This window comes from Grampus griseus (genome assembly GCF_964374135.1).
Source record: "Grampus griseus genome assembly, chromosome: 4".
Classification (NCBI taxonomy): Eukaryota; Metazoa; Chordata; class Mammalia; order Artiodactyla; family Delphinidae; genus Grampus; species Grampus griseus.
In genome coordinates this window covers 26,644,466-26,658,612 of record NC_138997.1, presented here as the reverse complement: position 1 = coordinate 26,658,612, position 14,147 = coordinate 26,644,466, and the positions used below count along the sequence as shown (strand labels likewise).

Sequence of the window (14,147 nt, the reverse complement as noted above, 5' to 3'; positions counted from 1 at the left end):
AATAAACTTGTAATTTAAACTAGGTTTTCAGTTAATAAATAGTATTTTAAATAGTGGAAAAGAAAGTGACACAAATCTTTAGGGGAAGCTATCTAGAAATACCATTTTGCCCAAATTCCAGCAACAGCTCAGGTTTCTTTTTTAATTATATATATGAATGAAAGTTCTTAAATTTCTTGACAAGCTGGAAAACACAAATTTTTTTTTTTTTTTTAACCTGGGGAAAAATTTTTTTAATACTTTTAAAAAATGGTATTTGAGCCATGAGCTTGAAAATTTTTTTCATATTTTATACCATGCCCTAAGCATTTAATATTTTATTTTCATAATGAATTTAAAATAGATGATTCGTGTAGCAAAAATAGATTTTGAAAATATAATTTTATATTGTTTTCTAATATGGATACTTAACCATGATTAGGCTGACCTATTTGAATACCCTAATAAAAGGCAATTCTTGTTTCAAAAATGCAATCAGGGAAAGTGAATGCTTTATTCTGTATTTAGAACTCAGGAGCAGGAATACTAAATAACTGTTCTCAGAGGGGATAGCATGAACAAGTCATGAAAATAAACTTTGCAGATTTAAAACTGAGCTCGGACAGCATTTTAAGGAGGAAAATTGGGCAGTGGTTTACTTTTTTCAGGATCCACTATTCACAACATTTATATAAAATGCAAGTGTTTCTTTCTGCTTAGCAAAACTACTTCTCCAAAACAAGGCATGTTTTCATTTTTCTATAAAAACAAGAAAAGAAAGGAAAAAGAAAAGGAAAGAGGGGAAAAGAGAAAGAGGGAAGAGAAAGAAAAGCAAAAGAAAGGACAAAGGGGAAGAAGAGGTACTTCAGTGACTGACAACCTTCCACGGCACCAGGTCCAGTGGCAGGCTAAGTGATATGCACATCATGATCATTTCAAAATCATGGGTATTTAACAATGTTTCCAAACTTTGGACATCTGACAAATGTAGCTTCATTCCTCCAAAGATATTAAAAGTAGATTCATAAAGAATCCAACAAATTTGATCACATTTTCACTTTATCTCAGTACAAATCAAGAGTACAGAGCTAGGGAGTACTTCCTTTTCCTCTAGTGCATACAGTGCAAGTGAAAATTATTGTCCTAGAATACCTGAACGTGTTTGGTTGTTGTTTATTTTATTTTCTAAGGTGCAATGCTATACTATTTGTACAGCCCATACTCAAGAGACTTTAAGGATAAAGGATATTAAGGGTGGAGGTGAGAAGGGTTGAGAACAGGGGAGCTGGTAAACAGTTCCTATCCACGGGAGTTTACAACTTAGGAAGCTGACAGATGCGTAACTGAAACTCTTATGTATTCATTTGTGGCTATAAAAACAAATACCAAAGTGAATTACAGAGAAAGTTTTTTTCGGTTTTGTATAGGAAGACTGGAAAGAAAAACGCTCAGAGATGGGAAAGATCAAGGAGGGTTACAGCTGTCCAGGAAAATTTGAGGAGGTCCTCAATGAATAAGACATCTACTACATAGAGGACTAACACAGACAGGGTACAGAGAGTAAGCACCCAGCAACAGTTTGACATCAGTAATAAAAACAAAATAACTCATGAGAAAGGGAGACAACAGTCATTTTTATAAATTAGCACTTACTTCCTTCTGGTCTTGGGATGATGGCTCTATTAAAACTAGGGAACAGCTAATAAAAGAGAAAAGGGGGAAACAATATTTTTAGCAAATCAATAAAAGTGATTCTAGAAGGCACACCTAGGGACTGTACAAAAAATACACTGACATTGGTTAATCACCTATCATGCAAAGGTAGGTAACAAAAAAGAGCACTCTGGGTCTCCTTTGTCTCTCCCTGAGATATTGCCAAAGTAGCAAAATTAAGATGAAGGGGCCAGGACTGAAAGTTCATGTAAATTTGAAATGCTCAAATGAACGGCTGCATTCTAATCAGTAAGCTCATTTTTTTCATCACTATTTCTAAAATCTGCTGTTTACTTAAGAAACACATGACTGCTGCCCATAATTTTAATAACCCCATCTGAAATATCAAGGTGATGATCCCAGGCTGCCTCTGAGAATTCTAGTGCTGTCCCGTTATTTGCAAGGCCCATACAACACCTGGAACAAATACACAGTGCCTTAAGTGTCCCCTTGTAAACACATAGCTGAATATTTATTTTCTTTCTACATACTTGCCTTTGTCTGTATATCTTGAATTAATTACTTAGCTTTTTCACTCTAAAGGAGAGCGTATACATCTTCAAGGTTACACTGCCTTTGGCAATAGACTTATTTCTTCATGACTTAGTCATGGGATCATTTTGCTATGCCAACAGGCAAACTCACTTTCCAAAGAACTTCTTGAATCTCCGGGGGGACAAGTCCCAGTCACTGCCTTGCCTGTACTAGAGACGATTCGGATAACCTGTTTTGGATCTCAGCAACTGTCAATGCTGGAAGTACTCCCGACTCCCAGCTAAAATTTTCAAGGACAAATTAAGAGTAAATAGAAATAAAACCAAGGAGGCTAAATGCAGATCAAGTATAAGAAAATGATACACAATTCCAATCACTGCCTTTTTCCTCCAAGAATGATACCTTCTCCTATACAGGATTTATTTTTAAAAGATGTAATTTGGGCTTCCGTTTCTCAAACACCACATCAAGACTGCCACACGCGGTGCTGCCCAGCCCCTTTGCCTTATTTCCTGCACTCTCAGGGTGCTCCACTACCATCAGATAACAATATATTTTGCCCGTTTCAAAAGCTCTATCCTGATACCTCTCTTTTTACTATACATGACCCCTCTTCCACTTTGCAAATCATGCTCTTTCCTCTTTTTATTTTAAATCCTGCTGAAATGGCAAATGCTCTCCAGGTAAGCCCACCTGGTGCCTGCACTGGCGGTGTGTTCAGAGGCGTAAGACTGTAAGCAGCGTTGACTGAAATTGGTTCTCTGGTGTTTTCTATAATTATCCTCACTAAGTCCCCCATTCAATAGATGAGCTATCCAATTCTCAGCTCCCAAATGCCACCAGTCCACTGAGAGGAAGGTAGTGCTTGAATAAAGCGGCAGACTGACTGAAGTCCTGTGCCTCTGGATCTCTAGCACTGCCTTTCATTTATTCCTCAAACCAATCTGAATACAGAGGCCCATTCACTACGGCTACATGATATTGCACACTGCGAATCATTAGGCTGAACCAGAAATTGTCAAATGATGAAAAACAAGTACAGCCGTCCCTTCTAATACTGCCTGCACAGCCTCATGTTTACTGTTCCATCTCCACTGAGATCAAACTGCAAGCATTTATTGTGGTCATCACCCAAAGTACCGTCACAGGTAGGAAAAAAGAAATTGAGGATTCAGATGACTTCCTCAAGCAAAGCAAATCCTAGCGGCAAAGTCAAGAAAAATCAAAAAATAAAAACTAACGATGTATCAGTCTCATGTGTGCCCCTGCTACCTCAAGCCGAATTTCTAGAATACCGAATGCTTCCGAGAGGAATTCAGACACCAGTTTCAGCAGGGGACTTTTTCCAAATACTATAAAGCAAAAACAACATGAACACGAACACAAGCCAACTCTACAGGATTTGAAATAAAACTCAACCATTGGTTATTCTTACAGCTTCTTTTCCACCCAGAGCTTCCAACCACTGCTTCCTCTCCTCTTCCGAAAACGCCTGCATGGTCAAAGAAACTCCAGGCCTGCAAGACACCAGGAACAGATCAGGTTACTCCTTGGCTGCGAAAAACAAACCTCCTTTTCTACTTTCTAAGTTTTCATTGTGGTAATTGTTTCTTTTAAAATTTTAATTGTGATAAAATACACAGAACATAAAATATACCATCTTCACCATTTTTAACTACACAGTTGAGCAGTGTTGAGTCCAGTCTCCAGAACTCTTCATCTTGTAAAACTAAAACTCTGTACCCATGAAAAAGTCCCCATTTCCCCTCCTCACAGCCCCTGGCAACCACCCTTCTACCTTCTGTCTCTGTGAATTTGATTACGTAACTCTTAGAAGTGGACTCATACAGTATTTGCCTTTTTTGTGACTTGCTTATTTCACTTAGTAAAGTATCCTCCATTTTCATCCATACTATAGCGTGTGTCAAAATTTCCTTCCTTTTTAAGGCTGAACAGAATTCCATTGTATGTACAGACCACATTTTGCTTTTCCATTCATCCACCAACGGACATGTGGCTTGTTTCCACACGGCTACTGTAAACAAGGCTGCTATCAACACAGGTGTACAAATATCTCCTTGAGACCCTGCTTCCAATTCTTTTGGGTATATACCCACAAGTGGAGTTGTCCAGCATGACATAATAAATATATGTCTGGTCTCTGACCCTATTTCCTGGCACACAGCTCCTAAAACCCTTAGAATCTCTGCAATTATGTGTCATTTTGTATATTAATGAGCTGACGGGACTGGAGGGCTCCTGGAAAGTCTCAGGATGAGGGCCGGTTGCCAAGGGAACCAACCATGTGATTAGAGGATTAGAACTTTCAGCTCCACTCCACCCATACACCTCCCAGGAGTGGGGTAGGGCTGGAAATTGACTTCAAACACCAATGGTCAATGATTTAATCAATCATTCCTGCACAATGAAGCCTCCATAAAAGTCCCTGGGGTTCAGAGAGCTTGCAGGCTGGTGAGCCCATGAAGATGCTGGAGGGAGAGCACCTAGAGAAGACATGGGAGCTCCAAGCCCCTTCCTCCATACTTTGCCCTATACATCTCTTCATGAATCTCTTCGTCTGTTCCCATTAAAATATCCTTTGTAATAAATCAGCAACAGTAAGTAAACTGTTTTCCAGAGTTCTGTGAGGCATTCTAGCAGATTATCAAACTCAAGGACAGGGTCATGGGAATGCCTGATTTATAACCAAAAGCACAGTTGACAACCTGGACTTGTAACTGGCATCTGAAGCGGTAGGGGCCAGTCTTGAGCCCTTGATCCGTTGGGTCTTCATGAACTCTACTTAGTGTCAAAACTGAGTTCAATCATAGGACACTTGGTCTCCACAGAGAATTGGAGAATTGCTTAGTGCAGAGAAACCCACACCATTCTGAGTACAGAAGTGTCCCATGAGTAGGGAGAAACAGTTTTGTCTCACAAGAGGGGTCAAATGTAATTTTTTTTTTTTTTTAATGTTGCTCATTCCCACTAACAATGCACAGGGTTCCAATTTCTCCATATCTTTCTTCACCAACACTTGTAATTTTCTCTTTTTTTTTTTTTTTGAAAGTAGCCATTCTAATAGGTGTGGGGTGGTAGTAATGATTAAATTTTATTTATAAAAGATAACATGTTATCTTTACCCAGGCATGGGCAGAGTGAAAGCAGAAAATCATCTTTCACCCCATCCCAATTCCACTTCCAAGAAGATAGCACTGTTAACTGTTTAGGGTGTTTCCTCTGTATTTTCTTAGAGCTCTGGGTTGGTCCTCAGGGCCAAATGCCAATCTTTCTCAGTTCAGTTTATTTGGATATTTAGAGAGTCTTCCAGAAAACTCATCATATTGGGAAGGAGTCCTAGGTAGAAAAGCCATTAATAATTCCTCTTCAACTGTGGTGGTTTCTCCAATGAAACAAATTTTGTATATTTGATCAAAAGTATTAAAAATGAACCTTTCTGGCAAGGGATGAAAACCATAGACAACTGGAAATGAAAACCATAGACAACTGGAAATGAAAACCATAGACAACTGGAAATGAAAATAGATGGTTGAAATGGAAAGTAAACATTCATTCTCCTTTGATAATGAATATACTTGTTTTTGTTTTGTTTTGTTTTGTTTTTGCGGTATGCGGGCCTCCCACCACTGTGGCGTCTCCCGCTGCAGAGCACAGGCTCCGGACGCAAAGGCCCAGCGGCCATGGCCCACGGGCCCAGCCGCTCCGCGGCATGCAGGATCCTCCCGGACCGGGGCACGAACCTGTGTCCCCTGCATCGGCAGGCAGACTCTTCACCACTGTGCCACCGGGGAAGCCCCTGAATATACTTTTTAAAGTTAACACTCCTGTAACAGTACTTCATCTCATTTTCAAGTATTGGGTAATCTCTTACAAGTAAAGCAAGCTGCAAGAATCAAGTGCAATTCAATAATCGCTACAATTTTTATAAAGTACTATAAAGCATGCAGCACTCCAAAAGCATCATGCCAAATACAAACATGTGATGCCCCCAACGTTCACACCCACAGGCGTTAGGCTTTCTCCCCATGTGATGGTTATAAAGCCAGAGAAGTTATGTGCTTCAAGTTCACTACCAAGTAACTATAGCTGCAACTGACAGTCTCTTGTCTTCAACCATTTTCTCCAGGCTATGAATTTTGTGGGGAAAAAAAATCACTTGTAATCCCCCAACCCCACTCCTGAACAGCAAAACGGCTCTTTACTGTCTACCCTAAACATTTCAGCGTTGGCCCGGCTTTGCCATCACCTTGGCACTACGGAGCTCACAACCAAGATTCCACCTCCTCTTGCTCTTCTATGCACAGCATCCTTCTGGAGCAAGAATCGAGGCAAGATGCCCAGAAAACCAGGCTGTTTTAAGAAGTAACTCGAATGGGACGTGAAGATTTTGGCCCTTATTCTTAGTAACCCACACTGGGCTCAGGAGAGTTAATTAAAATTGTGAGGGAAAACTTCAGATGGCAGGCATGTTTTTCTTTACATCGGTTAAGTGATAAAACAATATTTACACACAGGGGTCTCAGGTCTGCATGACTGCTCCATTCTCGTAAAGGAGAAAAAATAGCTAAAGACCTCTCCCGAAAGTATATGGAATGGATTCAAACACTTAATACGTAACTAAGTGAACTAAAGTATAAAATGGACAGTAAGAGGCTACAGCAAATATATAACAGAAAGTTAACAGCTTTTCTAATCCAGGAATGGCAAAACCAGCAGAGGAAAACGGGACCCCAGGTTAAAAATGGCAAAGTCTGTCATGGGAATACAAACACGGGGTTTACAAACATTCAGTTCAACAACCATTGAAATATCATCTGTTGTGCTTTAGGTCTTGAACCAGAGGGTCAGGAATTATTAAATATCTCACTACCTGCTAGGCACTGGGCTCAGCATACAGCCCACAAAGGGCTGACTATCTAGCAGAGAAAGCAAAAGGTAAACAAAATGCAAATAACCAATTAGTTACAAGTACACAGAGCGCTGCCAGGGAGTCAGGTAAGTTTAAATGTGTAAAACCAGCTACCTAGAAGGAAAAGAGGAAATGAGCAGGACATCGGGAGATGCGTGTCCACATATAAAAACTTTCACTTTCAAATAGGCTAAATCATTGTGGTCTAGGAGACTTGTCGGTGAGCTAATTCCGCTGCCAGTCTCTTTGGGCAACTTCAGGATTTCAAGGTACTATGGAGATAGAAAAGGAAAGCCTGGCCTAACCCTGGAAGTTAGGCATCCCTGGGGAAGCGACATTTAATCTGAGGCTTTAAGGATAAATGAGCCATGCAGGAGCAATAGGGCCAGAGTCGTCCCCTAGACCAAAGAGGCACCTAGGAGGAAAGAGCGCACTTTCATGGAGCTGGGATCAGCCTCATCACGGGTCCTACAAACCAGCTGGACCAGCAACACGATGGAAAGCTGGAGATGCAGCCCGGGGTCCTGCCACAAAGGGCCTCCTTGGCCATGCTAAGGGCTCACTTATCCTAAATGTCACTGAAAGTTTTTAGTAGAGGGTTAACATGATCAGATTAAAGGTGTACATGAACACTGGCTGCTGCTGGGCGGAAAACAGACTGAACAGGGGTGCGTGCAAAGATTTGTTAGAAGACTCAGAGGATAAGACAGAGTGACCAAGATGAAGGAAAAACAAATGAATGGACCTGGGAAATAGTCATGAGGTGCTACTACGTACTATGGGCAACAAAATAATGAGTAAGAAAGCTGTCACTCCAAGAATAAAGAATAAAAGATCATTTACAATATAACATCAATAACTGGTTAAGGGATTCGCTGAGAGCCAAAAACAACTGTAGCAAATAAGGACTTCCTATACTTATAATACTCAAAATCAGACACCAAACCTGATGAAATTTCGTGCTTTCTAGTTTCTTTTTGTTTTCCCCCTAAGGTTCTCCATTCATACTCGAGGGGAGATAATAGTTACTACCAGTATACGGTTGGATATTCTTTTCTTTTCAATATTCATTTATTTATTTTCCTTTTTGGCTGTGTCAGGTCTTAGTTGTGGCATGCAGAATCTTCATTGAGGCACACGGGTTTCTCTCTAGTTGTGGTGTGCGGGTTTTCTCTCTCTAGTTGTGGCGTGTGGGTTTTCTCTCCCTAGTTGAGGCACGTGAGCTCAATAGTTGTGGCGTGCTGGCTTAGCTGCCCCACAGTATATAAGATCTTAGTTCCCCAACCAGGGATCGAACCCACATCCCCTGCATTGGAAGGCGGATTCTTTACCACTGGACCACCAGGGAAGTCCCTGATTGGATACTCTTAACTAAGTTGTAAATAGAGCAGCAGATAAGAGAAATAATGACCGGTTCTGATAACTTGGAAGACAAGACAAAAGTGTTGAATGATGAAGACTCATGAACTAGAATTACAGATAGTAAAGTAAGGACAAAAGCAATTGTCAGGCTTCAGATGAAACAGCCATATTACAACTGGACAGAAATCGAATGTGGCATAAAAACTAAAGCATTATTCTACTCCTTGCCTCCGAGGCGTGATGCCTCAGACTTGAGCCCCCAGCCCTTTGAGGGATACGGCGGAGAACAAACCAACCAACCTGCTGCAAGGTAAGAGATTCAGTAGAAATTTATCACCTACAAGGAAAGAATTCTATTTCTGTTCCCATTTTGACAAATAATAACACGGTTACTCACAACAATTCCAGTTTGGAGAATTAATTCATCACACTGTAGTGATCCCTCGGAACACTTCACACTTGCCACATGTTACTTAAAGGGATTAGTCACCAGTATTACAGAAAGCTGGGCCCCATCCTAACACACACGCTGCCCACAGCCATCCTCCATAAGCCCCTACCTCTAAATAAAACATCGCGCACTAAAACACGTTTCAACCATTTTAAATTGCTCAAGTTTCTTCCCCTTTTTAAATAATCAACTGCTAGGAAATCAGTAAGCCAAACTGAGACTTAAGGACACATTTTAAACTACAGTATTAATAGCATCTCATCCTTAAACCATAAAAATTCTCTAGTTTTTGAAACAAAGACATGTTTTATTAATAAGATTTAATGGAAGTGTAGAACAACATGGTGACCACGAGGCTAGTGAAGAACAGAAAATTTTACAACCATGTGCTGGATAATTCACATTTACATAAAGAAAGAAACAGCAATTATCTCTTTCGTTTCACGGAGTAGCTAAGGGAAAAACATTAGCAACTCCCCAGAAGCTAGAACCAGGATTGAGAACGTTCTAATTTGGGGTTCTTGGAGCAGATACTGCTGCAATGCATTACACGGGTCCAGCTGAGGACGGCGCCTCCTCTTCTTCCTTCATCAAATAATCATCTCGGTACATACCCGGTACATCGGGTACAGGCTGTGTATCACACACTGTGCTAAGCTCTGGAAAATCCTGCGTGCATAGCAAGGCAAAGAGGATTCCTGGCATACAAAGGCAACGGGATAAACTTCACGAAGGAAAAGTGGACCAACAAAAGAGAGCACCTGGCCGGGATAGTCTGTCCTTACTTAAAACCAAAATTATTATCTGTAGAGCACAAGGTTGAGAACTGAAATCTGAAGTAACAGGTTAAACAGGTTCTTATTCTTAAATCAGCACCTCAATCTCGTTTCATTCACTCATTCAAAACAGTATGGATGGGCTTCCCCAGAGGCGCAGTGGTTGAGAGTCCGCCTGCCGATGCAGGGGACACGGGTTCGTGCCCCAGTCCGGGAGGATCCCACATGCCACGGAGCGGCTGGGCCCGTGAGCCATGGTCGCTGAGCCTGCGCGTCCGGAGCCTGTGCTCCGCAACGGGAGAGGCCGCAACAGTGAGAGGCTCGCGTACCGCAAAAAAACAAAACAAAACGGTATGGACTATTACGCATCAGACACTACCCAAGGCAGATGCGTGAGAAACAGTTTTAGGAAACTAGTATCTATCTGTATTCTATGTTTGATCCCATATCTATTAATTCTCTTTCAACTGCATTTTTTATAGTGCTCTCGAAGCATGTGGAAGACATGCATTTTCCTCAGATTCTACATGGCAGATCAATGAGCCCGTATATTAAGAAAATATACAACAAGAGCAGAGAGAAACATTCACAAGACATTTATGAGATGTCAATTGATATTATTTTAAATGGAGAAATTAAGAGAAAAAACTAAGAAGCAGCTACCAAAATTTATGATGGTAACAAATCGGGAATATTCTATTGCTTTTCTAAGAGGAATGTTGAAAAGGAAGAGGGGAAAAAAAAATAACCCAGCACATTACAAGTCCTGCACTAAATTATACTCTAAGGGGAAAGCGCCAAAGCCAAGCAAAACACTTTTAAAAGTTTTAGAAATGTTGCAGTCATAATTAGCTTCTCATAAGGGCTGCTGGAAAATTTTTTAAATACATACATTTTTTCTTGAGATAATTAAAGCATGTTACCTGATCTTACTAAGGGGGAAGACTTCATAACAACTTCTTTCTTCTGTCCACTAAGAAACTGCTTCAAATAGAGCAAGTAAGCAATGATAGAGTCACAAGGAGGATTGTTTTCTCCAGTAAAAGTGAATTCAACCCATTCATCGTTAGAGAACAGCTGCGTAGAAGTTGTTAAGACAACATCATTCTCACCTTAAGAACGTGAACAAGATGGAGAACCTATAAAATCGCAGTTTTGTTTTGCTTTATTTTAAATAACCATCTGATGGGACTTCCCTGGTGGTCCAGTGGTTAAGACTCCATGCTTCCAATGCAGGGACATGGGTTGCATCCCTGGTCGGGGAACTAAGATCCCACATGCCGCACGGCACAGCAAGTAGGTAAAGTAAAGTAAAGTGAAGAACCATATGAGAACTGAAAATGCAAAAATCCCTAGTTAACTAAAATGCAGGAAGTAACAAGTCCTTTCTTGGAGAGAAGGCACGTGTGCACATACAGCTGTTTTCATCCTTTGTGAAGCAGCAGGACAAAGAGGCAGCCATCAGAGATGAGGAAAGCAGGATTTTAACAAAGTTTTAAAGGTAGAGTATGAGCTGGTGGGATGGCTTAAATCCTTAGAAGACACAGACACGAAGAGAATGTGAACCCACCCTCACTCCTTCCCGCAGTGTTTCCCCAGGTGCTCAGGGGCAGTCTGAGAGCAGAGATGAAAGAGATGTGTCTGCTAAGACTGAGTGGCAGGGCGGGAGAGCTTCCGGAGAGGGTTCAGAGAGCATCCTCAAATCACGGGAAGCCCGTGACTAACAGAATCTAACTAAAGTAACAACAATGCCCAATCTCAGCTCAACCACCAACTGACCTGACAGCCCTACGCATTAGCTAGCCTGATGGAAAAATGGGCATGTCCTTTACCAGATATGAATATTACTTACCTTAGTCTCTACTGCTCTCTTACGATCCCTGGTATTCAACCAGAAAATTAAAAGGCATGCAAAGAAGCAAAGAAATGTAACCCAACATCAAGAGAGGAAGTAGTCAAGAGAACCAGACCCAGAAATAGCCCAGGTATGGCTGGGGGAGGGGCAGGGGGAGGGGAACTGAAACCTAAAAACAACAGTAAATATGTTAAAGGATCCATGGCAAAAGGCGGCCGACACACATAAACTGATGGGAATTTCAGCAAAGAGATGGAAGCTATTAAAAAGACACAAATGGATATGCAAGAAATGAAAAATAAAATAAGTGATGAAGAGTTCAGGAACACAACTTCCCCATGCAAAGCAACCAAACCCAAGTCTATATCCCCAACTGCCCCCTTTATCTAACTCACACGTCCAGCCAATATTTCCCCTGCCCTAAAATCACCCCCAGGCCAGATACCAGACAACTGAAAACCACGCCTACAGCCTAGAGCTCACCAGTATTACTCAGAGTAGCTAATCCTATGCTTTCTCCCCTTCTCTGCCTTACAGAAACCCCAGTAAAAGCTCTAGTCTAGGATTTCCCCTCACTCCTTCCTGACTCCTGACCAAAACCTGGTGTATCCCCACATGGCCCTGTGTGGCATGGTGTGCCCTCTTCTCTTGGAAAGTGTAAGGAATAAAATTCTCTTCCAGTGGCATTAGTCTCTACATGACATCACTCAGCCACCTCTGTAAATTAAAATCCTGCAGGTATAACTGAAACCAGTATCAAACGATCTAACATAATGCATTTAGAGTTCCAGAACGTGAAGAAAGAGAAAAGGGGGCAAACGAAGCATATGAGGAGATAATGGCTAAAATTTTCTGAAACTGAGAAGAATTATCAACTCCCACATCCAAGAACTTCCATGAACCCCAAGCAAGGTAAAACAAAGAAAACCCCATTTAGGCACCTCATGAAAAGAAAATCTTGAAAGCAGCAAAAGAAAGAGATGACATACAAGAGAACAGTAAGACAGATAGATGACCTGTCATGAGAAAAAAAAAGTGGACCCTTAAGAAAACAAAAATGACTTCTTAGAAATGCTGGGGGAAGAAAAAAACTATCAATCCAGAGTCCTACATCCATCAAAAATGAAGGTAAAAGAAAGACATTTTCAGGTAGACAAAACATGAAAGAATTCCCTAGCAGATCTGCATTACAAGAAATGCTCAAATTAAATTAGCCTAAGGAACTTAAGGGAAATAGCACAAGATAGAAACTTAGTTCTGCAGAAAAGAATGAAGAAAATTAGAATGGATAAATATTTGATATTAAGACATGAGGGACTGCCCTGGTGGTCCAGTGGGTAAGACTATGCATTCTCAATGCAGGCAGCCCAGGTTCGATCCCTGGTCTGGGAACTAGATCCCGCATGCATGCCACAGCTAAGAGTCCACAGGCCGCAACTAAGAGCCCACACGCTGCAACTAAAGAAAAAACATACTGCATGCCGCAACTAAGACCAGGAACAGCCAAAATAAATAAATATTTTAAAAATAAAAGATGAAACCACACACACACACCCATATATACGTAAATAAAACATTAAATTTTTTAAAAGAGTACTGATTATTAATTTCATAAAGTAAAACTAGTAACGTATTGTTGGACTCAGAGTATATGTAGAATTAAAGTCTATAAAACAAGGGCACAGAGGGCAAAAGGGTGGTAATTGGAAGTCTACTGTTGTAAGTTTATATTGTTTATGGAAAGGTAAAAATATGGTAATTTAAAAATGCACCTTATACTCTGTAGGACAACTACTAAAAAATGCACAAAGAGGCATAACTAAAAATCATACAGAGGAGATAAATCATAGAGGAGATAAAATAGAACAATAAAAAAGACTCAATTCATTCAAAAGAAGGCCACAAAGGAGGAACAGAGGAACAAAGAGCAAACAGAACAAATAGAAAACAAAACCAAGATGGTGGGCTTAAACTCATACATATCCACAACTATACTATATACACATTAACTAAAACCCTGATTAAAATGCAAAGGCTAATACACTGGAATTTTTAAGAGCAGGACTCAATTATATGCTGTTTATGAAAAGCCAAGTTGAAACATAAAGACACAAAGAGTTAAAAGAAAACGGATGGGAAAAAAATATGTACACCTGAAACTAACACAGCACTGTTAATCAACTAATACTTCAGTATAAAATAAAAAGTAAAAAAAAATATGCCAAGTAAACACTGAGCATAAGAAAGCTAACGTGGCTATATTAATATCACAAGGTAGATTTCAAGATAAAAATTATTACCAGAAACAGAGAGACATTTCATAATGATAAAAGGGTCACTTCAAGAAGACATAATCATAAACGTACAGACACAAAAAAAAACAAAAGATCTCAAATAATCAATATAGGAAACAAAAATTACAAAATAAAAGGAAAACAGGCACATCTTCATCAAAGTGAGAGATTTTAACATCCCTAGTTTAGTCACTGATAGAACAATACCAAAAATCAAAACAATACAGAAGATCTGAGCAACAAAAACCAGCTTGATCTAACCGACATTTCAAGAACACTACAACAGCAGAAA

General features: G+C 40.3%; 1 protein-coding gene across 2 annotated transcripts in view; it reads right to left on the bottom strand.

Moving 5' to 3' along the window:
* The window catches only part of ARHGAP10 (Rho GTPase activating protein 10), a 326,233-nt gene that overhangs the window by 158,189 nt on the left and 153,897 nt on the right, over nucleotides 1-14,147 (bottom strand). For both annotated transcript variants that reach the window (XM_082652719.1, XM_082652720.1), the window contains 2 exons: nucleotides 3,623-3,704; nucleotides 1,633-1,678 (listed from right to left, as the gene is read on the bottom strand). In XM_082652719.1, coding sequence (XP_082508845.1) covers nucleotides 1,633-1,678; nucleotides 3,623-3,704 — 128 coding nt within the window. The remainder of the gene's footprint in view (nucleotides 1-1,632; nucleotides 1,679-3,622; nucleotides 3,705-14,147) is intronic.